The sequence below is a fragment of the Bos grunniens genome, chromosome 13 (assembly GCF_055505025.1).
Source record: "Bos grunniens cultivar Pamir isolate PY7600 chromosome 13, Bosgru_T2T1.0, whole genome shotgun sequence".
Lineage (NCBI taxonomy): Eukaryota > Metazoa > Chordata > Mammalia > Artiodactyla > Bovidae > Bos > Bos grunniens.
The window spans coordinates 51,463,525-51,490,644 of record NC_141177.1 but is presented as its reverse complement, the minus strand read 5'-3'; the positions used below and the strand labels follow the sequence as shown (position 1 = coordinate 51,490,644).

At 36.5% G+C, this 27,120-nt stretch overlaps 1 protein-coding gene across 6 annotated transcripts in view; it reads right to left on the bottom strand.

Annotated features, from left to right (window-relative positions):
• Positions 1-543: 543 nt before the first annotated feature.
• HACD1 (3-hydroxyacyl-CoA dehydratase 1) overlaps positions 544-27,120 on the bottom strand; it is a 28,069-nt gene continuing 1,492 nt past the window's right edge. The window contains exons 2-9 of one of the 6 annotated variants that reach the window (XR_015139578.1): positions 17,589-17,706; positions 17,389-17,407; positions 17,220-17,308; positions 15,586-15,707; positions 10,568-10,746; positions 6,746-6,845; positions 3,802-3,859; positions 544-3,030 (exon numbers count right to left, since the gene is read on the bottom strand). Coding sequence is in view for 2 of the 6 variants with exons in the window: in XM_086334162.1 (XP_086190288.1) it covers positions 6,763-6,845; positions 10,568-10,746; positions 15,586-15,707; positions 17,220-17,308; positions 17,389-17,407; positions 17,589-17,706 (610 nt within the window). In the remaining 4 variants the exon portion in view is untranslated. Of the gene's footprint in view, positions 3,031-3,205; positions 3,860-6,673; positions 6,846-10,567; positions 10,747-15,585; positions 15,708-17,219; positions 17,309-17,388; positions 17,408-17,588; positions 17,707-27,120 lie in introns of those variants that run through there. The other 5 variants (XR_015139579.1, XM_086334162.1, XR_015139581.1 and 2 more) reach the window with 5 other exon arrangements.

Here is a 27,120-nt window from a genome sequence, read left to right as displayed (position 1 = left end):
TTTACCCCTAAATAAATATTTACAGCTTTTGATGAATCCATTTTATTCACTACACGACTAGAATTAGTACTAAAACAACTCAGCCTTAACCCCACAGAAGTTCAAAATAAATGTGATAATGATTTCTTCTTTTAATGTTTACTGAACAAAACACGTATTTTAAAATAAGCAAACTGTTCTATGATATATAAAATAGATAACAAACAAGGACCTAATGTATAGAACAGGGAACTATACTTAATATTTTGTAGTAACCTATAAGGAAAAAAAATGTGTGTGTGTGTGTGTGTGTGCGTGAGTGTGTGTGTTAGTTGTATCCAACTCTTTGGGATCCCATGTACCGTAGGGATCCAGGCGCCTCTGTGCATGGGATTTTCCAGACAAGAATAGCTGTATTGGGAATTTCAGACAAGCAGTGGGTTGCCATTCCCTTCACCATATATATATATATATATATATATATATATATATATATATATAACATAACTGTGAATCACTGTGCTGTACACTTGAAACTAACACAATATTGTATACCAACTATACTTCAATTTTTAAAAACCAAAAATAAATTTAATTTTTAAAACACAAAAAATAAGCAAACTCAGGAAGTGTTTTCAAGGTATACAAGCATTTAAAGTTAAATCACAGGAAATATTTTAAAATACTTCTTCAAAAACTATCTGAATGCATTTACATAAAGTATATAATTCCATAAGCAGAGTATACAATAAGGATTTTTCAGGGCCAAAAATGCTTCGTAACTATGAATATGTACAACCTGTAAATAACCAACATTTTCACAAACCTGTTTTTATAGGCCTTTTTTGCTACCTTATGCTCATACCTAACTTTGTTGTTACCTATCACATTGTTAGTTCACACTGCCTACTACATATAGTATCAACTCTTCTGTAGAAAAAAAAATTATCCTGAAATTTGTAAATTTCAATTAAAATATGTGATACATTTTAATGATAAAAAATCAGCTTTTATATAAATTATCTTATATATGTTCATTTTGGAATTTAAACCAAAAAGTAATACTAGATTTTAGAGCAAATGCTTATGCATAAAAGTCACAAAGTTGTACCTTTGAAAAAAAATATTTGATTCTAAAAATCAACATTTTCCCAGGTGAAAGCTGTTTAAGTCATTTTTTTTCCTTCTTGAGTAAATTTATTGTAAATTAGTCTTTCCATTTCCTCAGTTCTTAAGATTAATTTCCTTTGTAAAGTTTTTAATAAAGTTCAGTTAAAGTATACTCAATAAAACTAGTCGTAGCATATTCATTTAACCACAAACCTATTTTAGTCAAGTGATGATTAAATTATAAATCACTCAGGCAAATTATAATTACTTTCTATTGTGCATATTTCTCAAAAACAGTAACACATATGTTTTTCAAAATCTTGAATATATTCCTTTCTAAGAGGCGTGTGTGTCTTTAATTACCAAAAGAGACTAGAAGTTGTTCAATGAACAATACTACTAAACTAAAATCTAACTGTCATGATGTCCACTTATTTCATAAGATTAAATTCAGTACAATAAATAACCTGATTATCACTCTAGATTTTAATACTGTTCTCTATGCTCTACACTACTTAAGTGAACAGACAGATCAATTGCATGGCAATAAAATAGTACATACTTTAAAAACACATACAAAATGTCTTACTATCTCACACTACGCAAATATCAAGTTTTTCATCTATATAAACTTAAACCTATGGTGTTCATTTTGGTGAGAGACAATAGAACAATGTAGCAATGCTGATTTTTTTCAGTTAACGTAAGTACATGAAATGCGGCACTTGTAAGAAGTCACCTTTCTCGGCCCCCTGGTATTTCTCTAAGGCAGTGTTTCTCAAACGGATAGTGGAACCTCTAAACTGCCTATATCAAGCTGCCCAGGTCCTTGCAAAAAATGCAGATTTCTCAGTTACCAAGCCACTGATGCAGAGTCTCTAAGGCAGGGGGTCTGGGATCCTAGGATCACTCTTATAGAAGCTGTGGTCAAAATCCTTTTTTCTACAGTCTTAATCCTAAAAGTAAAATCCACAAAATGTTAAGTGGATTTAAAGAACAATTTTAATTTTCAAGTTGTACAAATGACATTTTAAAATATAGGGGAAAGGCAATACCCTAAATCAAGAAATAAAATGTATTAAAAAAAATTTTTTTAATGTTTTAGTCTCACTGCATGGCATGTGGGATCTTAGTTCCCCAACGAGGGACTGAACCCGTGCCCCTGGCAGTGGAAGCTTGGAGTCTTAACCACTGTACTTCCAAGAAGACCCTAAAATGTACTTTCAGAGCACGCTCAACCTTGCATTATGTATCATCTTGGTAAAGCAGAATATCATGGTGAGAGTATACAGTAAAGTAGAACAGAAACTGTAGTTAAGAACTTGAAGCAAAATCAAAGTATATTAATTAATCACAGAGTTTTGCAGTCTAGGAGCTTAAACATCAACATAAAGGTTGAATTCATAAAACGCCTGGAAATTCCAGGTGTAAAAATCATTTAGCACTTTTTAATCCCTTAAAAAGACATCAATCTTCATGTATCAGAGCAAGGCATATTAATCAGGTTAAAAATCCCAATGCCACATTTCAAAGCCAAACTCCAGTGAATTAGACCAAAAAGACCTATGTGTTACTCTGCAACCAAAATATGAAAAAACAAATCACGTAAAACATCAAAGTCAGTATCACCAGTAAATGGGACAAATCAATATTCCTGTGGAAGAGTGCATAAATTAAAGCTAGTCATGAGGAAATATCAAACAAACCCAAACCGAGAGACTTTCTCCAAAACAACTGTCCTGTACTATTGAAAATGTTAAAACCATGAAATGAAGAAAAACCAAGGAATCATTACAGACAAGAAGAGATGACAACTAAAGGAAGTGCCTGAACCTGGATGGGCTCTTGACCCACAACATATGTTCAGAACTTCCCTCTTGGTATTTGAAGGACTGTAGTTGAGTTAGGCTTCCCTGGTGGCTCTGAGAGTCAAGAATTCGCCTGCAATGCAAGAGACCTTGGTTCAATCCCCAGGTTGGGAAGAACCCCTGGAGAAGGAAATGCCAACTCACTCCAGTATTCTTGCCTGGAGAATCCCATGGACAGAGGAGCCTAGCAGGCTCCATGGGATTGCAGAGTCGGACACGACTAAAATGACTTCACTTTCACTTCGTAGTTTAGATATTCTGTCAGTTTTAATTTCCTCATTTGGGTCATTGTACTGTGGCTGTTTAAGAGAATGCCCTTGTTCTTAAGATCATACACTGAAGAAATGGTTCACAAAATATTTCAAATAGAATGTTACAGCAAAATCACAAAATGTTAACAAGTAGGGATTCAAGTGAAGACTAGCATTCTTGCAACTTTCTTGTAAATTTGAAATTCTTTCAAAACAAAAACTGAACCATATATTTTTAAAAGCTGGAAAAGGAACACTAGAAAAAAAGATAAAATTTTAAGAACATATTCTTAAGCTTCCAGTCTGGAGGAACAACAAATGTCTATCTGTTTCATAAATTTAGACTAAACAAACTGAATTTTCAATTTCATTTAATGCCTTCATATTGGAATTACAAAACTATGTTGCTCTTTTTATCATATATATATGTATATTCCAGATCTATGTATATATTGATGGAAAATATGTCTACATTTTACACATTCATTTAAATCTTGCTTCTTACAGTTATTCTTCCTTCAGTGTTGCACCTTGATGATTTAACAGTTGCATATCTGTAAGGGTTTGAAAATAAATTTAAACCAGAATATTACCTATTTAATGGCAGTCTGATACACTTTTACACATGAGTAACGAAGAACCTTGCCACACCTGGATGGGGAGAAAGGATACATATTTATGTATGGCTGAGTCCCTCTGCTGTCCACCTGAAACTATCACAACCTAGTTAATCAGCTATACGTCAACATACATAAAAAGTTTTTAAAAAGCCAATAAACTCTGCCACATCAGGTTACCTATGCACCCAATTTTGTTAAAGCACAAGTAATCATTTCACACTGTGATTTTCTAACCAATCTGACCTAGTAATTATGTCAGAGGTTCACTGTGTATGTTAGATAGACAGACGTATGCTAGGAGGATGTTAATTCCCTAAACAGTCCTTGGCACACAATGAGCACAAATATTCTTCGGGGCAGAGAGGAGGGGAAGGGATTACTGCACAATCTTATATCACTTCTGTAATATATCACCAGAAACCATGAGACAGTGGCATAATAATTAGATGCTTAACAATCTGAAGATGAAATGTTTCTGAGATCCTACAGATGTCAAAGAACAAAAGCCTTTGGTGAAAAGTGACATTTTAATATTTATTTTGGCATTTTCATTAAGTTATAACTATTAGGGAAGTTGCTTTATTAATATCAAACTGAGGTACTTCCCTGGCAGTCCAATGGTTAAGAATCTGTGTGGAATCTGTGCTTCCACTATAGGGGACGCAGGTTCAATCCCTGGTTGGGGAATTAAGATCCCACATGCCACATGGTATAGCCAAAGAACAACAACAAAAATAACAAATTGAGAACCATTAAATTGAGAACCATTAAAAGTTAAAAAAAAAAAAAAAAGACTGTGGAAAAATTTTTAAATGCATATTATATCTATTATTGTGTGATATATTAAACTATAAAGCTATGAAAAATTTAAAACTAGAATTGTAAGGAATGTCAAATCCCATTGGAAGTTACTAGCATCAAAATTTCTTGGTATATGGTTTGTCAAATCCAAAATCTTCAGGACTGAATTCAAAATCTATTTGATTCAAGCCTGATGTGCATACTCAAAGGAATGTTATAGTGGCTTTGGGAGATTTTCCAAAGAAGATTCTATCACAGGAGACAAGTGCAAAGGACTTTCAAATATTTCTCCCTATTGCAATCAAATTACCATTTAAGCACTTTATTTTCTACACAAAGGATGGCTGAGAATTAGCTGAAATAAAAGATCCCGAAGATAAACTAAATCTAAAGTTTAGGCATACTTTGAGCATATTAACATAGTCTCTGAATAGTCTGATGTATTGCATTTTTATTAAAGTTGATCACAGTTTCTACTTCAAGATATTCCATCACTTAAGGGGAAAAAAAGAGTATTAAATCTGCTGGTTAGGCGTACAAGGTGAATTAATGCAAATTTTAGGAAGAAGACTGAAAATACTTTTCATAAGACAGGCATCTAACAGGATAAGCATATGAACTTCTTGTACTACGTTACCAAAGGGGAAAAGTCCCTGAAAATTTCTTCCATATAAAAATTCAAGACAAAAACAATCAAAGTCAAATAAATACAGAATGAACATTGCATTTTTGAAAATTAGTAACCTAATATTACAGAGAAAATATTAAAATGTAATAAAAGAAATAGCACCTTTTAAAAATCAAGTTGTCTAAGATGTAAGCTTGCAAAACTATTCTGAACTACAAATTTCCACATGAAATCATTTGAAGAGGAAGTGATAACACAAAATAAGCAATTCTGAAAAACGTGAAAAGTGACACATTACATGTCAACTATAAATGGAAACAATACAGAACAATTAAAGCCAAAATTATACCTACACCTCTATAGCAAGCAAAAAATTCCTTTTTTTTAAAGTCACATATTTAAAATTCTCTTTAAAACAGGTCAGGAAAGCAATATACCTTAATATTAGAGGGGAAAATTTTAAAGGATATACTTAAGAATTAAAGCATGATTAGATTATCTTCAGTGTATCTTTCTATTAAACATGTGGACAGAAGCTTTATTATAAGACTTTTTACTGGTCAACAAAATTCAGAATAAAATAAGTCTATTTTAGATCATATCCTAAATTTCTGTTACCTAAGTACCAAAAAGGTATATCACAAGATGAATTTCATTAGATGATCCCACAGTATAGAGCAGCCTTTTTCAGCCAGAGTTCTTAATGTAACAGACCCAATGTTACCATCAGACTCGATATTATCATTTTTCCTTTTACAAGTGAAACTAGGTATACACTTATATTCTTTCTAATCTGTTAAAATCCTTACAGTTGGAAAGGTTGACCTTGAGTAGTCAATTCAAATGAAAATAAATGTGCTTAGCAGTAATTTCAATGGCCTAAACACATTTCTAAAGACTATTTTCCAACTGTGACATTTTCTTGAATATTTTTGACTTTTATATGGCTACTTTATCTAAATCAAAAGATTTATCCTAGCAAATTATGTCCACATTTCCAAAAGCTGTTATTAATCAAAAATGCTACCTGTTATACTTCAGAGAAATAGACCCTGGGTTCAAGAAATGCCAATACATTATTAACAAGTTATTATAATTCTGTATTTAGTTTCATTTATAAATATCACACAAATATCACTGGCAGGCATCATAACGTTAAATCATTAAACTAATTTTTAAATATTGATTTTAAAAGCTTTGAACCTATGTAGCAAAAATTACTTAGTGAAACTTAAAAACTACTGAAGCTTTTGCCCCACCCCCAACCCAGGTAATATACCCAATTATTTTTTTTGATGATCATCACCTACCCAGGAGTTTATACTCGTAGCAAATGGAGCTGGCACAATCTGAAGACAAATATTGGCAAATACCACATGCCCCAAGTTATAGTTTAAGAAATAATACAACCCGCAATATTTATCAAGTTGTTTATTCTTGTTATTAAAACTTGGACTCAAGTAATCCTGGTTATTCTGGAAAAAGCACCTTGTTGTGGGGATCATTTAATCATCCTTTTCGACAATCACCTCTCCATGAAGCACCTTTCTTCTCTGACGTAACATATGAAAGTAGAGTTGTGGAAACACTTAATGGAGAAAAGAGAACAAGAAGGTAAGCTTTTGCTGGAAATGTTTTATACTTGCAGCCTCTCAAACATGGTGATCTTTGAGAGCAAGCCCGTCATGCACCATGGCTACCGCCCTAATCCTTACAGGGCTCAGCATAAGGGTACAAATGGAGGCTCCTATACCATATGCCTAAATGTTTTAATGCCATAAACTGTCAGTTTTTTTAGTAAACTTAAATATGTTCTTAAATATCTCTTTATAATGACGTGGAAGGCCATGTTTGAATTGAGAACTCTATAACTCTGGATGGACCTAGAGACTGTCATACAGGGTGAAGTAATTCAGAAAGAGAAAACAAATATCATGTATTAATGCATATATGTGCATCTAGAAAAATGCTACAGATGAACCTATTTGCAAAGTAGAAAGTGAGACATAGACATAGAGAACAAACATATGAACACCCACGGGGTAGTGGGGGAGGTGCGTGTGGGATGAATCGGGAGACTGGGATTGACATGTATACCCTGCTATACATAAAATAGGTAATTAATGAGAACCAACTGTATAGCACAAGGAACTCTTCTCAATGCTCTGTGGTGACAAAGAAGGGATATATGCGTATGTATAGCTGATTCACCTTGCTGTACAGCAGAAATACAACATTGTAAAGCAACTAAACTCTGATTAAGAAAAAAGAAGATTTCTATAACTTTTAGGAATACTGTGCCAGAACAGTGCAGCACAAAGCAACCTGGCCCCTTCTCTGTGTTCTAACAGCTGTCCTATGTCATGAGGGGTTTCAGGAACATCTGTGTGGATGTCCGACTCCACGCAACCCAGCTGCATCCATCCACCTCCCAAATAGCTTCCCCTTGTCTCAGGGACGTGCACACAGGTGACGCAGTTAACCCTCAGGAGAACAGATTGGGGAAGAGAGCAAGGCAGTCCCTGGATGCATGCCCAGTGCCATCTGGGTAGCAAATTCCATGGTTCCAGCTTTCTAGGATGTGATCTGAAGGAAAGGGGTCCTGTGTGGAAAAGTGATCAGTGTGGGCCCAGAGCAAAAACCCCTACTGGTCGGGCATAAGGGTGGTCTGTTATCTACAAACACACAAATGCACATGTATTAGATTAGTTAAACAAATGGTTGTCCACCCTGTTGAATTTGGAGAATTATTTTGAGTCAATTTGAACCAGTACTTTGAATTATAGGGTAAATGCTAGTGGATGAGCAAATTAACATCAGCTATAAATAATACAAATGTAAAAAATATATCTGAAAATGATTAACAGAATAACCAAAATGAATGAATTTAATGACAAAACAAGCTCTGAATATTTTGCTCAGGGAACTATGGATAAGTACTCATAGAATTTAGCTCAAATGGAGCCAAAATGCATCAAAGATTTTACTTTTTATTTAAGTAGGTACTATCCACCTTCATAAATGTAACCATCATATTATATCTAACAGTCTAAATATATTCAGGCAATGTAGACTTAAAGCTAACTGACCAAGTTTTGCAAATACATCTATAATATCCTTATTACATCAGACTTGTTTTGAGTGCTAAGATAAGCACTCAAAGTATACTTTTATACTTGTAACTGGCAAAGCATTTAAAAGAGTCAGACATTACTTAGAGACTAAACAATAACATCAAAACTAATACTAATCATCAGGTGAAAAACATCCCCTACTGACTGACTGATCCTCCAGCAGGAACAGGGTCTCAGGTAACTGACAGCCTGATAAACTGAGAAGCTGCTACTGGCAAAGGCCAGTCTTCACAGGACACCTGAAAATGCGCTCTTACAAGTTACTGGTTTCATGGTTTCAAACCATGATCTCTTGGACCCTGGGTTTTCACAGACATGCCTCAGTGACTGTGAAGAAAAAGGGAACTCAAGACCTGAACCTATATCAGGGGGCAAGTGTGGTTTTGCTCCAGGTGTGCTGCTATTCACTAGATGCTGGGAAAATCAGGGAAAGAAATAAGTATTGTAGGCTTAGCATCCCTGAGCCCCCCTGAACTCGTTCTGGTGGAGAAAAAGAGGAGAGTCAGACTGAGAAGAGAGAAGATCAGGGAATAAAAACATATGGCAAGTCCGTTCTCTATGTATGCATCTCTCTCTATTCCTGCCCCACAAATAGGTTCATTGGTACCACTGATTCTACATGTATGTATTAATATACAATATTTGGTTTTCTCTTTCTAACTTAGTTTGCTCTGTATCACAAGCTCTAGGTTCATCCACATCACTACAAATGACCCAATTTTGTTCCTTTTATGGCTGAGTAATATTCCACTGTATTTATGTAGCACATCTGCTTTATCCATTCAGTTGTCAGTGGACATCTAGGCTGCTTCCATGTCCTGGCTATTGTAAATAGTGCTGCAGTGAATGCTGGGGTCATGGGGGTCATAGGGGAGGAGGGAGAAGGGAGACAAATAGAGAGAGTAGCACTGACATATATACACCACCATATGTAAATCAGATATCTAGCTGCTATACAGCACAGGGAGCTCAGCTTGGTGCTCTGTGATGACCTAAATGGATGGAATGGTTGGGGGCTGGGAGGGAAGCTCCAGAAGAGGGGTTATAAATGTATTACTTCTGGCTGATTCTCAATGTTATATGGCAGAAATGAACACCAACCTGTAAAAGAATTATAGTCCAAATAATTTTAAAAATTAATTAAAAAAATTAAACTAAAAATAAAAACACTATATGACCATCACATCAATTTTTACTTCAGAAAAACTTAGAAGTTGGAGGCCCTGAAGAAGTGGCCACATTTTATGCTCATCCTCTCTAAATGAAATATTTCATACTGTGTCAATGCTGATTTTTATTCCATAAATGTTTCTCATTTCTTTTTTCTCCTGCACTGACCTCAGAGCCTCTAATTTTATTGACAAGGGCAAACAACAGTCTCGCTGTATCTTCACATTTCCTGCTAGTGATTATCAAAATCTGACATAAAGATACACCACTCTGTATTTAAATGAAATGAATAGAGTCTCATCAATTCATTGCAACTATTCAAAGATGAGAAGAAATTAGTGAAAAGGCTGAGTTATTAGAAACACCTTAAGAAAGTAGCTCATTCATTATTTTCTAGTACATAGGGAAACACACATAAGACTAAAAAGCACCTTGGGACACTTTTTCTAAGTATGTGCTTAATGAATAAAAATGACCTCAGATTTCCTTGGATAAAATATTTCTGTTCAGATACATAATTCTAAATGCTTTCAAAGAGTTCACTGTAGGCTTATCTTTTCTTTAAAAACATAAATCATACTAAGCTTATTTTTAAATGATTTTGAGAAGGCAGTCATTTGTGTGTTAATTTACTTACCTTTTTTCCTCACAATTTGCCTTTCAATTATTTCAAATTATGGAACTGAACAGAGGTTTTGATGTATTTGTAAGACATGATTTCTCCCTTTTTAAAAAAATTTTGAGTAAAGTTACTTTACAATATTGTGCTTGTTTCTACTGTATAGCAAAGTGAATCAGCTCTATGTCCACATATATCCCCTCTTTTCTTGGATTTCCTTCCCCTTTAGGTCACTACAGAACACAGTAGAGTTCCTTGTGCTGTATAGTAGATTCTGGTTAGCTATCTATTTCATATATCATAGAATATATATGTCAATCTTCTGACATCTTTCGAAGCACTTTCACAGTGTATGCTACATCAGAGTGCTAACAGATACATACTTACATGGTATATATGAGGCCATGGTTATAAGAAGAAAATAATAGTAGTCAAAAGAGACATTGTATTTATTGGGAAGTCTTATGGAGAACATTCCTGTTTTCTTCACATATGGTAAGGCAGCGTATATTGTAAGAAGTTCACCAGCAACTCCAACAGGATATAAGATGATAAAAAAATTATATCTGGAGAAAGAATAATCTGAGAATTATTTTTCTAGAATAATTACTGGGTTTTATAATTCTTTTGCTACTACTTTATTTAAGTTTAAAAATTCTCCTTCCTATATACTTATATTAACCTCACATACAAAGTTAATTTTTTATACTTTAATCATTCGCTTAGTAATTTAATTATTGTCAGGTTTTTTCTTCTAGCAGTTCCCCTTTTAAACAGCAAGATCTTAATAAAGTAAGAAGTCAACTTACTTTATAGGACTGAACTACAAATTTTAAAGTCAATGACTGATTTTTAAGTATGATAAATAACACAAGTATTTATTACAGTCTATTGTAAAGTAAATAAAAGCACTGTAAAGTATTGTAAAAGTAGCTGCTTGGACACCTGGAATCACACTGACTGATTTTTTTCCCCTGAAGCTAGTCATTTGTTGATCCAATGCTATGTTTTTAAAAGGCCAGTTACGATTCTAATTTTAGATCTAAATTTTGAAACTGCCAAAATAGTTGTTTGGAGGCATTCGGAAAACACTTTGTGGTTATTAATTAAAAGAAACCCCTATTTTAGAAAACTGATAAAAACCATCTGAAGCATCATCAATAACTGCTAACCAACATGTTGTCTAAAATTGCTTTCATGATAAACAAAGGAAGATGGGTCACTTCCTGAATCTGCATATTAAAGGAATAGTTAGCTTGCTTAAAATGGAGCTGAGAAAGTTCTAGTTAAAATCCAAATCACAGTTTGTTCATTTGGATTGCAGGTCATCCTCTCACACACACTGGGGCTGCAAGTGCCTGGCATCACTCCCGCCTACAGTTAGAGGTACCCTGCAAAGTCTCCACTGGTGGGCCAACAGGACAGCCTCAAGCACCCCAGGTAATAACATTTCTCCATTTAAAAAAAAAATCAGTTTTTTCCAAGTCAGTTGCTCTATAATAGTTACCACAGAAGTTAAGGTCAAAATTTTGGTGGAAAAAGAAAGCAAGCAAATTGATCTGGATTTTAATCATTTTGTTGGAATTTAGACATATTTGTAAAGAGAAGTCAAATATGTGAATACGGCAGGAGCTTGGAGACAACTTAAAAGTCGCCTTACTTCTATGTGCCAAGGATATGTATGCAAAGACAAGAGATGACAGAGGAGGGCAGAATTATTTGCCAAAATAGATGAACTGGGAAAGAAAGAAGAATGATTCTTCAACAGTCCCTGCATGCCCCCTCCTTGCTGTGTGCAGTGCTGTCCTCATCAGCCTTGTGCTGTTCTGTGTATATCACTTAAATCAATCTTTTCCTATCTCAATTTAAAAGCACATAACTGAACATTTGATATTCCTTTCTCAAGTAAGACATTCAAACTTAAGTATTTTTTTAACTTTATGTGGCTCTCAGATGACTTTTTTTGGGTAGGACTGTTCTTTAATTGAAAAAAAAAATCACTCAGAATAAAGTATGTCAAATTCATAAAAACTAATTATTTTCAATGAAATGGGGAAAAATTACATAATTTATTTGACTTTATTTGCACTTTAAAAAGGTTGTATGTCATCAAGTCTCTAAGTTCTGCAGCAGCATGAGAGATTTAACTAATATTCCAAAAAACATATGATGCTTCCTTACAGATTCCCAATTGTCATCAAAAACTTTTTTAAGGGAATGCATTTTTGAAAATAAAAAGAAATCAGTATGAAAGCATAACAATAAACATTTATCTATTCAGTGAGCTTTTCTAGGAACACTTTTGACAGATAAATAGAATCAAATCATATCCAAATATCCAAATCATCATAGTAGGGCAATGCTTTATAAATAAGAAGCCATTTTTAAAGTGAAGTTTTATTTAAGAATGGCTTCAACATTCGAACATAAATATAAATGCTATTTTAGGTTAGTTTAATAGGGTGGGCAAATACCTATAGGTGTTTGGGATCTTTATGAGTTTTTACATGAAACGTAATTATTCGTGATTATGATGAACTGACATGATGTATTATGTTAAAATATGCATTTCAAAGTTGAAAGATTTTACAGGAACCTGTTTACCATTAAGGCAACTGACAAAGGATTTCTGACAGCAAATTTAAACATGCAATGGTAGAATTTTGAACTTTTCCAGAAATTCAAGACATGCAAATGCATTCTAAAAGGCAGACAAAATATTAAAGATCATTACCTTCCACAAACAAATTTTATAAATATAGCAAATAAAAAAAGACTATATCTTGAATTAGTATTTTCAAAGGTGCTGGAGGGTCTGAAAGACTGGGGTCATGCAAAATGACAGTGAGTCACATTCTGGGATTAGCATCCAGCCACATTCCAAACTGCTAATCTTGTGAAAGGCCCAATTGCTAGAGTGATTAAATTTTCTGGTACAAGAAAAATAAATTATTTCTGGTACAGGAAAAATAAATGATTTCCAACCAAACGCTTATAAATGGTAGTGTAACCTTCAGCAGATAAAATGTTTAAGCTCAAATTATAATTTTAAAGCCTTATTTTATATACAAGGGCTTCCCTGGTAGCTCAGCTGGTAAAGAATCCGCCTGCAATGTGGGAGACCCCGGTTCATTCCTGGGTTGGGAAGATCCCCTGGAGAAGGAAATGGTTACCCACTCCAGTATTCTGGCCTGGAGAATTCCATGGACTGTACAGTCCATGGGGTCACAGAGTCAGACATGACTGAGTGACTTTGATTCACTCACTCACTTTATATACAAAATGGTAAGCCACAAAAAAAGAGCTAGAGAACATAAAAAAGTTTGAAAGGATATATATTGATAGTATAATTAATAGTGATTATCTTTTATAAGGGGAATATAGACAATTTTAAGTTTTTATTCTTAAGAAAAAGTGTTAGGTTTTTAGTATATGGTAATCAAAAACAAGTCTGACACTAGATATGGATTACCTTGATATTAGCTATGTACTAATACCAGAGTTTGTTTAAAAAATAACAGAAATATGGATATATCATTGTTTTGATATCACAAAGCAGTATTTAGAGTATCAGAAAACCAGAAGTAATCTAAATTCTGGCAATAGAGAACTGAGTCATTCATCCTATGGAATATGATGCAGCATTAAGAGACAGAGAGCAAGCTCTAAATGGACCTGTACCAATTTTAAAAAGAAAACAAGAGCTCCAATATATAAACAAAAATCAAGTATCATGTTACTCATTTATTTTTCAAAAACTCACATCTGTGTGTTCCCACTGTTAATAAGAAAAAGTCTGGATGGTGAACTCCCAACTTTCTCCAGGGGGAGGGCAGGGCAGTCGGGTAGGAATACTAGCAGAACTTTTCATGTTTATTATATAGACTAAAAACTGTTTGTGTTTTTTATAATGAAAACATACTACTTTCATAGCTAAATTTTAAAAATTTAAAGACTGAAGTTACCATCAAACTCTTTTATCCTACCTATGTGGGATATCTATCCATCTATCTATCTATTAAGGGCCTTCCTGGTGGCTCAGATGGTAAAGATGCTCTGCCTGCAATGCAGGAAACCCGGGCTCGATCCCTGGGTCAGGAAGATCCTCTGGAGAAGGGAACGCTACCCATTCCAGTATAGTTCATGGGGTCCCAAAGAGTCAGACAGAACTAAGCAACTAACACACTTCATCTATCTATTAATATCTATTATTATCTATCTACCTACCTCCTGGGTTGGCCAAAAACCCAAACGAACTTGTTGGCCAATCCAGTACATAGCCGTATATGGGACAGACATCTCTTACCCTAACAGCCTCCCTACATTTCTCCCCACCCAGTGTTTCTCACACCTATTAGTCATTTTATTTTTTTCTCTTGCATCAGAAGAGGATAGAGATTTTGTTGTCCTCACACCTGGGTATGTTATTATTATCACTGTTATTTCTGATTATAAGTATGAAGAGAATGAAATAAACAAATCTATGCTGATTTGTGATCTGTTCTCCAAAGAACAGTCTTGTTTTTGTAATAACTTTGTAAAATATCAGCTGCTCAAGAATGCAAACTTGAGCATTTGGAAACTTGAGCAATGCAAACTTGTCCTTTAAAAAGGACAGAATATCTTTTACTTTAAAAACTGTTGCTTTGGGAGAACTATATTTAGAACCTTTGAAATATAAATGTTGTCCTCCTTCCAAATACTACAATTCCAAATAAGGATGACGTTTAAAAACTGTCTCTGCCACTTAATACACACACAAAGCTGACATTGTATATACAAAATACTAAAAATGTGGAGATGACATAGGTTGAATACTAATGACTGACTGATGTAAGGATCACTTTTAGCAATTACAAGAACATTATGTATTTAATTCAGTGAAAGTCTGTCATGTTAAAAAAATTTCTAGGCGCTGAAAGTTTCCAAAAATTTCTTTAATATCCATTTTGTTTCTAAAGCTTGCCTGTTTTATAGTTTATTTTTAGTGTTTTAGTTTATTTTCCTAACTTTGTTTTGTAGAATAAGGAGTTTGTGAGCTGTCAAAAAGAAAATTTTAGTGAATCAGACAAAATGCCATATTTTGGGTCAAGAGTTGATTTAATATAATTCCACAGATGTATATCTTGTTTTCAAGGAAAAATGAATGACCAATTTGGGATTTATTTAAGGACTAACATAATTTGTCTGGCACTGCTTTCACTCAAGATATATGTTAATATGACTGTTCCCTAGTCATTAAATTAAGCCTTTAGAATGCAAGTTATAAACTGCTAATATCCAAAATGACAGCCTCCTAGCAACACATGGCTAAGACATACATTTTAATTTTCTGTGTTAGCTCAGCACACAAAACACGCATGCGCAGCACCATGAGCAACTAAACTACAAGACATCATCGCCACCTGGCCCATTTAATGAAGTATGGCAAGTGGTCGAGAAGACTGAATGTGTAGAAGGAGTAGCGAGTGATCTCTGTCACCGTCCATGCGACCAGAAAAAGCACCACACTCTCCTCATTCTGGATCTGCGGAATTACAGAGAAAGTCATAGGTTCGTTGAACTTCTTTCTCCATGAAGACTTTTTTTTTTTCATTATTTACTACGTGCCTTTTGTTATAATGGAGAGTTAGGGTTAGAAAGATGCAATACAGACAATTCAATGCAGTCACCACTACCTAGGTCTTTACCAACATCAGATTTAAATATGCTGTTAACAGAGGAATGGTTGAATTTCTACTGGGTCCTCTCTGTCCCCTTTTGCTCCAGCCAATAACTCAACCATCCCAGGACAATATCAGCCTCTCAGAACCAGTATGCACTGTCCAGAATAGCATCTCTTTTTATCTGATTGATCCCTTTTATTTATCTGTTGGCCTCCTGCTCTTAAATGACAAGGCAATCTGAATGAGGGCCTGATTTTATACGTGTACATGTGTGTCCAGTGTACATGTGTGTCCCGTGCCGTCTGTACGGCAGGCATTGGTGGACTGAGTCAGCTGAGTGAAGGATTCTAGTCGAGAGGTTTGAAGTATAGAGCAGTAAAAGGCAGAAGGTCAGCCATCTGTCCCCAGGCAGACTGGAGGCCATGAGCCCAGCAGGCCATGGAAGGGAGGTTATGTGTCACCACAAGCAGACAGGATAAGTCAGGCATCTGAGGGAAAGGAGAGGAGGCCAGAGAGCAGTCCTCAAGTAGACAGGAGGCTCCAGAGGCTGTCAAGAAGGTCAGGAGGGCCCATGTGGGAAATGCTTCTGTCATGGGTTTAAGAGGCCCAGTGGCTTGAAATGCTAAACATGGTGTTTGTTTGTCTAAAAGGCTTTAAGCCATTAATTAGACTCGAGTCTGTCTCCTGTCATGCTTCAATGAGTAGCAAGCTTATTTTTCTCTAAGTTCCTTAACTCTTCTAACTTTTAATTGAGTCTTTTCCAAGTATTCAGAGCTACAGAGCTAGATTAACTTTGTGTCTCTAGCTACAATGCTCGATGCTAAATGAGGAAAAAGGAACTGTTTATACTGACAACTTCAATTACATAGTCAAACACAATACACACAACTTCAACAGAAAAGAAAATTCTCATTTCACTATGTGACAGAATAGGAACAATTTACTTCATTTTATTTTACTTATTTAAAAAATTTTTATTTTATACTGGAGTATAGCCGATTAACAGCGCTGTGTTTGTTTCTGGTGCACAGTAGAGCAGCCATACATACAAACGTATCCATTCTCTCCCAAGCTCCCCTCCCCCTCCAGGCTGCCACAGAACATTGAGCAGAGGAACACTGATGTTAAAAACTGCAAAACTCCAGAGGAGAGTGTATTATGGCTATAAAAATGCCAGTTTGGGGGTTTGCTGGTGTTTCAAATCCATTCTATGAATGCGCTAACTCAATGTACAATCCCACTTACATCCAAACTCAACCCTTCTTTGGCCAAGGGTTCTGCTTCCTGAAATATAGTCAGGTTAATATTTTGGGTTCCTGTTAATAAGAAAGCTTTCCTGCTGGCTCAAGTAGACAGAGTGTCATGTCACTTACTGGTTTTATACTGTGAGTAACGAGCCACACCATGAAGATTCTTGAACTCACTTGGACCCCAGCCACAAGCACAGAAGTAGGTACAATTCCTTAAAAAGAAAAACACGTCAACCACTGCCCCAAATGCAATCTCTGCCAAACATAAAAATCAATTTAAAAAAAAACTCACCAATTAAACAGTGGACTATCTGTAAGCAAACAAACAAACAAAAAAAATCACATGTCAATAGCATAAAATAAATCCCTGTCTCCACTGGTTTTAAGTGAGTCTATGGGGAGTAAGTAATAAGCAAAATAAGACTGATTCTGCTCCAACAGACATATTTTCAAATAAATATGATATAAAAACAAGCATCATTGAAAACTTACCTCAAGCAAGGCAAATGTCTGGAAAAATTTAAGTGTCTTCTGAATACTTCTATATAAACCTTTGTGTGTTCCTTTTTCCATGTAAAAACGTACCATGGCAATAGCTAGTACCAACCACCTACAGAAAAGAAAAGCATTTTATGAAGCTCTGTCAGAATGAAGTCTCCTGAATCCTGAAAAGATACATCATAACTTATACAGTACTAGCATGTATGTGTTAATATGCTCAGTTCATTATTCTATTTTCAAAAACCCACAGGAAGAAATGACAAACATTATTTTTACATTGACTCCTCAAGGAAATAAACAGGAGTGGGTAGCCCTTTCCATCTCCAGGGGATCTTCCCAACCAAGGCATCAAACCTAGGTCTCCCACATTGCAGGCAGATTCTTTTACCAGCTGAGCTGCAAAGGAAGCCCAAGAATACTGCAGTGGGTAGGCTATCCTCCAAACCAAGGATCAAACCTAGGCCTCCTGCATTGTAGGCAGATTCTTCACCAGCTAAGTCACACGGAAAGCCCAAGAATACTGCAGTGGGTAGGCTATCCTCCAAACCAAGGATCAAACCTAGGCCTCCTGCATTGTAGGCAGATTCTTCACCAGCTAAGCCATAAGGGAAGCCCAAGAATACTGCAGTGGGTAGGCTATCCCTTCTCCAGCAGTCTTCCTGAGTCGAACTGGGGTCTCCTGCATTGAAGACGGATTCTTTACCAACTGAGCTATCAGGGAAGCCCGTATTCAATATCAGCTACATTCAAATGTCAAACAATGTGCACTGTATTTTTGGTTTCAGCCGATAAACTGACAGACTGAAGAAGTAGGTTTCTCTACGAAAAATGAAGTTATTATAAAGTATTTCATAATTATATAAAGAGTTGATGTAAAGAGCTATATGTGTATAAATATGTATTTTATACAAATATATAGCTATAAGTAAAAGTCATTAATAAGAACCATTAATGTTTTTTATAATTTCCATTAAATAAAAACAATTGTGGTGCTGCAGAAGGAACACATATAGAAGGTCAGATGTAAACCTGCTTTTCTAACCTTTATAAAAATGTTTTTTTATTCATTTATAATTTTTGGCTGTGCTGGGTCTTTACTGTTGCATGCAGGTTTTCTCTGGGTGAGATCAGGGGCTACTCTCTAGCGCACAGGCTTCTCAATGCACTGGCTTCTCTTGTTGTGGAGCATGGGCTCTAGAGCACAGGTTCAATAGCTGTGGTGCACAGACTTAGTTATTCCACGGCATGTGGGAGCTTCCCAGATCAGAGATTAAACCCATGTCTCCTGCACTGGCAGGCAGACTCTACCACTGAGCCACCAGGGGAAGCCCCAGCCTGATTCTCAAACTAGTGGTTACCAAGTGGGAAAGGGAAGGGCAGAGGGATTAAGACAAGAATAGGGGGTTAAAAGACACAAACTACTATATATAAAATAAATAAGGAACAAGGATATATCATATGGCACATGGAAATACAGCCATTGTTTTATAATAACTTCAAATGGAGTATATTCTATAAAAATATTGAATCACTATGCTGCACAGCTGAAACTAATAATGTAAATCAACTACACTTTTTTTAAAAAGGGTTCATTTTCAAAAAAGAAAAAATGCACATCCCCACCCCTTTCAACTTGGTGGTGGTTTAGCCACTAAATTGGGTCCGGTTCTTGTGATCCCATGGACTGTAGCCCACTCAGCTCCTTTGTCCACTTATACATTAAATGTAGTTGTGGTGAATTAATGGTACTTACAAACACAAATCAAACTTGTGGACACCAGCTTTCTCACCAGTCAGATACTCAATCTCCAAGAGTCCCTGATAAGAGGTCATTTTTCCCATTGCAATTACAAAAGCGCTTTGAAGTTTAAAAAAGTTGCATCACCTGTAACTTTTAAACATCTTTAATAACACACTCATGGAAATGAATAGCTGCCCCAGGCTTTTAGAAACAGTGGTCTCCAAAGTGACTAGTTAAATGGATTTATGAATTAAAAAATTATTACACATTTTTAACTTTTTAATTAAAAAGCACTCATAAAATAGACAAATGGCTTAAAGGTGCCTGTGAAGAAATGACTGATTGAGTGGGATGAAAAGCAGATTCAATAGAACAGTGAGAAAATAGCAGAACAGCACTTCAACCCTGGGAATGCTCCCTCCTCAGCACAGAATGAGTAAAGAACAATCACTTTCTAGTGAGAATGACATGAAATCAGGCAAATGTCTGAAACTATCACAAAGACCTTTGAAATGTAGAAGTATTAAAGTAATAGCAAGTACACTTGTAGAGTGCTTTCAATGTTCTAGACACTGTTCTCTCTATATATATATAGTTAACATATTAATATTTCATCCTCACAATAACCCTATGAGGTAGCACCTACTATTATCCTATTTCACTGCTGTGGAAATAGGAGAAAGGGCCATAGAGCCAGTCAGCTGGGACTTAAACCCACCACTCATCTCACAGTCTATGCTCGTCAACTACTCCACTGTACTGGTCAGGCCCTAAGTATACACTGTACCTGGTGTGTTGTGCTTAGTCGCTCAGTCATATCCAACTCTTTGCAACCCCATGGACTGTAGCCCGCCAGGCTCCTCTGTCCTTGGGATTCTCCAGGCAAGAATATTGGAGTGGGTTGCCATGCCCTCCTCCAGGGGATCTTCCCAACCCAGGGATCAAACCCAGGTCTCCCGCATTGCAGGTGGATTCTTTACCATCTGAGCCACCAGGCAAGCCCAAGAAGACTGGAGTGGGTAGCGTATCCCTTCTCCAGGGGATCTTCCCGACCCAGGGGATCTTCCCAACCCAAGGATCAAGTGGGCGTCTCCTATACTGCAGAGAGATTCTTTACCAGTTAAGCTACCAGCCTGGGGATATTAGCTAATCATAAAAATACGTGTATTTAAATTGTAGTAATTTTTAAAGTTATACAGAGTGTTACACTCAGATATTTCAGCTGATAGTAGTATGTTATTAGGAAAGTTTGAAGGCCATTGTTCAATACAAGATAATCACCATGCAGAGACATCTAAGGACTTATCCTAAGGCTTAGAGTAAGTTCATGGTGGAACTCTTAAAGCCCATTGCTGTTCTCTTTTTACTGCACCATGGCTTCCTGGATTCAGCTCATGGTTTCACTCCACACTGGACCCAACACTTAATCCTGTGCTAGGTTCATCTGAGTGTGCTCATCTGAAGGATGTTTTAGGTACCTTCCAATTGTAAAATGTTATGATTTTCAATATCCTCAATTCCAAGGCCTTATATGACTTCTAGTAAGAAAACAAGCTTCATAAGTTGTTTTAATTTGGAGCTTCCCTGGTGGCTCAGGGTAAATAACCCGCCTGCCAATGTAGGAGACACAGGTTTGATCCCTGGACCAGGAAGATACCACATGGGCAAAACAAAAATTATTACCCTACCAAAGAATTCATCAGAAGATTCATCGAGATGATAAGTTTTGTATATTTTTAAAAGCATGATATAAAACTCCAAGCATCCTTAACAGTAACACATTTTACTGTTGTCCCATAGGTGGCAGTATTGTACCAACTATTAATAGTACAGTATTAGGCGAATACCACCACTAATTAACCTGTTGGAAATAAAAGAAATGAACACTCTAGGGTTATAAAGGACCATGGAACCATCTATGCTAACCTCTCACCTGTTTTTCAATAAATACAGCCAGAAGCTCATCTGAATTAATCCATTCTCACCTCCTAAGCCCTCCATCACAAAGAATGAGGATCAAAATTTCTCTTACAGGTCCTACATTTAAGTAACCCTGGACTGCTGCATCCATCAGTTGAGTCATTATAATTTTAAAGATTTCCAGAAGCAACTAGAGCTTCTACAATTCAGAATTCTTTTCTGGAAAGTTTTCTTAAAAAATATTTCAGAGCTATCAATTACACAAATATGAACCTAGACACTCTCTTTGGAAAATATAAACATGTGTTCCACACGTAGAAGGTTTCTTACTTGCTTGATTCATTTACTTATTCATTCAGCTTCAGTATCAACATTTATTGCTACGCCAGGTACTGTGCTAGGTCCTGGGGAATTAGAGATAAGACATAGTTCTAGTGAGCGGAGACGACACAACAGTGTAGCAAGGAGAGAGATGTATCATTTCCTAAACACCTATGGCACTCACTAAACTCCTCCTTACACGCTATGGCTGTGATGACCCTAAAAATTCTTATTGAAGGTGGAGCTTTCTCTTTCAGATGTCTTCTGGTGCCTCTTTTTCTCCTAATATCTCTTGGAGACCACCTGCTTTTTTAAGAACTTGGTTATCTACACCTATATCTCCTATTTTTTAAAATTTCAACACTACTTAAAAAAAAAGTTATGAACAACTTCAAACATATACAAAGGTGTAGAGCATGAATGAAAGGTGTAGAGCTGAAATTCCAATACTTCAGCCACCTGATGCTAAAAACTGACTCAATGGAAAAGACCCTGATGCTGGGAAAGACTGAAGGCAGGAGGAGAAGGGAATGACAGAGGATGAGATGGTTGGACAGCATCACTGACTCGATGGACATGAGTTTGAGCAAGCTCTGGGAGTTGGTGATGGACAGGGAAGACTGGTGTGCTGCAGTCCATAGGATCACCAAGAGCTGGACACATCTGAGCAACTGAACTGAACTGAGAGCATGAATGGTACTATGAACCCTGTTTGCCACTGCCCTGCTTCAACCAGTACCATCTTTTAAATTTTTTTAAATTCATTTTATTTTTTGACCACAAGGTATGTGGGATCTTAGTTCCTTAATCAGGGATTGAACCTGTGCCCCCTGCAGTGGAAGCACAGAGTAACCACTGGACCACAGGAAGACCCAACCAATATCATCTTACAAATAATTTTGTTTCATCCAAACTTCTATTCACTTCTCTCCCCACAAGCCTTCCTCTCTGATTATTCTGAATTAAATCTCATACATTCTATAATATGATTGATAAATGCTTAATGATGTATTTCTCAAAGGTTTATTGTCTATAAATGGAACCAAAACACCACTATCCCATGTGAAAAATTGAATGAGAACTTCTTCAATCATAAAACTTGGAGGTAAGATACAACTGTCTCAGAGTTTTTTAATATCGTAATTGGGGGAATTCTCTGGTGGTCCAGTGGTTAGGACTCAGTGCTGCCAATGCAGGGGGCATGGGAGTGACCTGGATTAGTGAACCAAGATCTCATACACAATACAGCCAAAAAAAAAAAAAATGAAGAAATCATGACTGAAATGATTCATTCACTGTAATTAGTTGCTATGTCTTTTATGACTATGTCAATCTATACATTTTGCCCCCTTCCATCCATCCACTCATCTCTCCTCCTTTCTCTTTCTCGAAAACTTTATCTGTTGAAGACATTGAGTGGTTTGAATGGATAAAATGCACTATTTACAATAGCCAGGACATGGAGCAATCTAAATGTTCTTTGGGGAGGGAGGCGGGGGGGGGGAGGGGTTCAGGATGGGGAACACATGTACACCTGTGGCGGATTCATGTCAATGTACGACAAAACCACTACAGTATTGTAAAGTAATTAGCCTCCAATTAAAATAAATAAATTTATATGAATAAATAAATAAACAAATGTTCTTTGACAGATGGATGGATAAACAAAATGTAGAACATATATACAATGGAATATTACTCAGCCATAATGAAGGAATGAAATCGGGTCTTTTGTAGCAATGTGGATGGACCTAGAGTCTGTCATTCAGAGTGAAGTAAGTCAGAAAGAAAAACAAACATTATATATCAATGCATACATGTGGAATCTAGAAAAATGGTACAGATGAACCTATCTGCAGGGCAGGAACAGAGACACAGACATGAGTGCAGATGTGTGGGCACAGAGGGTGGGGGATGAACTGGGAGAGTAGGATTGACATATATATGCTACATTGTATAAAATAGCTAGCTAGTGGGAAGCCGCAGTATAACACAGGGAGCCCCGCTCTGTGATTACCTAGAGGGATGGTATGCAGGGGGGTGGGGTGGTAGCGGGTGAGAGGGAGATTCAAGAGGGAGGGGGTATATGTATACATATAGCTGATTTATTTTGTTGTACAACACTGTAAAGCAACTATACTCCAATTAAAAAAAAAAAACAAAAGCTGTCACAGATCCACACGTGGATTCATCCTCCCCAGGGATAAAATATATGTCTATTACTTACCAAGTTGAGAAATGTACATGCCTGAACCTTGGGTCTGGTGCTCTGCTAACACACACCATGTACACAGTGAGAATATATCAGTTTCTGCACAAAGTGCACTTTTCAAGTCACCACTAGGAATAGGAATTATCATTTCTAAACACCCACTATGTGTCAGGCATCTCCGTTGACCACTTCATATCCACTTAATTCCTTGTAATAATCTAGCAAAGTAGTTGTGTTGTTCCTTTGACAGATGAGAAAACCCAGGGTTAGAGAGGTTATGGAACTTATCTGAGGTTACCCGGCTAAAAAGGGGTGAAAACATAACCTTCAATTATCACCTTCCCATACTGCTTACAGGTTAGAATCCAAACATGTTAGGGAAGCATGTCAGGCCTGCGCAAAGGGGCAGGTTACCAGTACATCTTTCTGTCCCAGCCTATGCTTCAGATCCACTTGTTTTCACCCCAACAGCATGTCAAGTGGTGTCACATCTCTGTACCCTAACTCCTGTTGCTTCCTCAACCCTGCCAAGTAAATCCTGCTCATCCTTCAAAGCTCAGTTAGAATGCAATGGTTACATACACACACAGACACACACACACCTTTCTCTGATTCTCCCTACCTACAGACATGACACCTCTGCAGAACACTTACTTCATCCCATCTTTTACTGCAATCTATAAATGTCCCTGGTAACACTTCTCCAAGCACAGGGCCTAAAATATTTAGCTTTTGCCTCTCACTTGACCTAAGACAATGCACAAATACATGCAGGCTTCAAAAGTGTTTGTGGCAAAAAAGAAGAGAGAGAAAATGCTCCTAGCCAAGCATCTATTGTGAACAAGTACCATAAAAATCCTCACATCCTTTAAATTACATTATTACTTAACTAAATCAATTACATCCTGTAGTTCTACTCTGGGAATTGATCCTAAACAAGTAATTCAAGAGAAACAAATTAAAGGATAATATGATCAGAGGCATGATTTAGACTATCACTGTAACTTAACTCTATTCACTTTTATATAACCATGAAAAAGTGTAATTTTGAAAACTACATGGAAATATTTGGTGAAATAATGCATGAAAACTGAATATCCAACAGAGTAGATATTGTAACTACAATACTCTATAATATCAGTACATTCATTTACTCAACAAATACTGGGTTGGCCAAAAGGTTCCTTTGGGTTTTTCTGTAAAATGTTATGGAGAAACTCAAACGAACTTTTTGGCCAACCCAATATTTCTTGAGAGTTTCATGGAACTAACATTGTATAGGGTCTGAGAAGCAGACCAATAAGCAACAAGATGATTTAGTAAAGTTCATCATACAGTTATATGGTAACAAGCATGGTGGAGAAAAACAAAGCAGGCAAAGGGGATAAGGAGTGATTTGTAAGCAGCTTCTACTTAAATGAAGACAGCCAGGGAAGGCCTCCCTGAGTATGGTAATTTGAGTAAAAATCTGAACAGTTACTCTCATGAGACATTACAAGGAAAAATGAAGAGTCATGCTGAGCTTATAGAATTAGGCAATTTCTTTTTTACACTTATGTAAAAATTTCATTTCTCAGATATTGTTTGATTTCAAAACTATTACCAAAAATATCAATAAACCTTCCAAAGTTCTGCTAAAAGCGAAAAAACCAAGCAAATAAATGAAAAGAACCTCTGCATTAGCAGATGTAAGCTATTACATATAGACTAAATTAACAAGGTCCTACTGTATAGCACAGAGAACTATATTCAATATCCTATGATAAATCATAATGAAAAAGAATATACAAAAACAGAATGTCTATATGTGTATAACTAAGTCACTATGCTGCTGCTGCTGCTGCTAAGTCGCTTCAGTCGTGTTCGACTCTGTGTGACCCCATAGACGGCAGACCACCAGGCTCCTCCGTCCCTGGGATTCTCCAGGCAAGAACACTGGAGTGGGTTGCCATTTCCTTCTCCGATGCATGAAAGTGAAAAGTGAAAGTGAAGTTGCTCAGCCTCGTCTGACTCTTAGCGACCTCATGGACTGCAGCCCACCAGGCTCCTCCGTCCATGGGATTTTCCAGGCAAGGGTACTGGAGTGGGGTGCCATCGCCTTCTCCATGATTCCTCTTTATGTTTAGAGCATATATACAGCAGAGATTGGCACAACACTGTAAATCAACTAAACTTCAATTTAAAAAAAAATCAGTTGCTAGGATCCGAAATCTTAAATGTTCTCCATCCCAAAATAAACATGGCAACTATGTAAGGTGACAGATGTGCTAACTAATCTTATGATGAAAATCATTTTGTAATATATACATATACCAAGTAATACATCAAGCAATCATATTGTACACCTTAAACTCCCAGTGTTAGGTTGTCAGTTACAACTCAAAAAAGCTGGGGGAAAAAAAGCAGGCACAAAAGAAAAAAAGAACCTCCAAACCACTCAATGTACACGTGTGTGTCCCACTTTGCATACCACAGCTTTGCCAACCTCATCTGCACAACGTCTGCACTATGTCCCTTCAATTAAATCAGTAAGTTTCATTGCATCTCATGCCTATTTTCAGAACTCATCTCACTTGAAATATCCACCCTCTACATATGCAAATCCTATTCTTTCTTCAAATCTCAACGCCTCTAGAAAGCTTCCAAAGAGTTAGTTATATGGATTATTCTATTTCTGCTCCCTTGCCTTTGAACAACTGGGAGACAGACAAGTTTCCCGAGAAGCAGTGATTTTGCTGAGCCAGGTAGGAAAGTCAGGAATGAAGTTTGAGAACACAACGGAGAGAACATTTAATTCTGCTCCAGGTGGGGTAAGACACTCAGAAAACTTCAAAGAGGTGACTTGGTTAAAAGTCATAGCAGGAACACAGGGCATATTATCCACAGGATGAACAGCCTGAGCAAAGACGGAGAGAGCTGTGAAAATAAAACTGCACGGTGCTTTGAGGGCACAGTTGACTGAGAGGAGATACCAAAAGCAATAAAACTGGGAAGAGTAATCAGGCAGATATTGCCTTGAATGACAGCCTAAATCCCTTCCATTACCAGTGGAGGTAATGCAGAGTCACTGAAGGCTTTAAACTGGAGGTATGTACTGATCTTCCTTTTTTCAAAAGGTAACTCGGCCTTCAAAAGGGAAAGTGGCCTGGAAAGGAAAGGGACCACAGACAAGTTAATAAATGGCAGGCTTCCCCAGTGTTTATTAACTGGATGAGATGAGCACAGAAGAGACAATGTTTTTCAGGCTGTAGCACACAGTGGGTACCCAACTGTTCTCCAGTAGCGTGTGAGTCAATTAGTTTTCTTTTTCAAGATTAGAAAACTTAAGA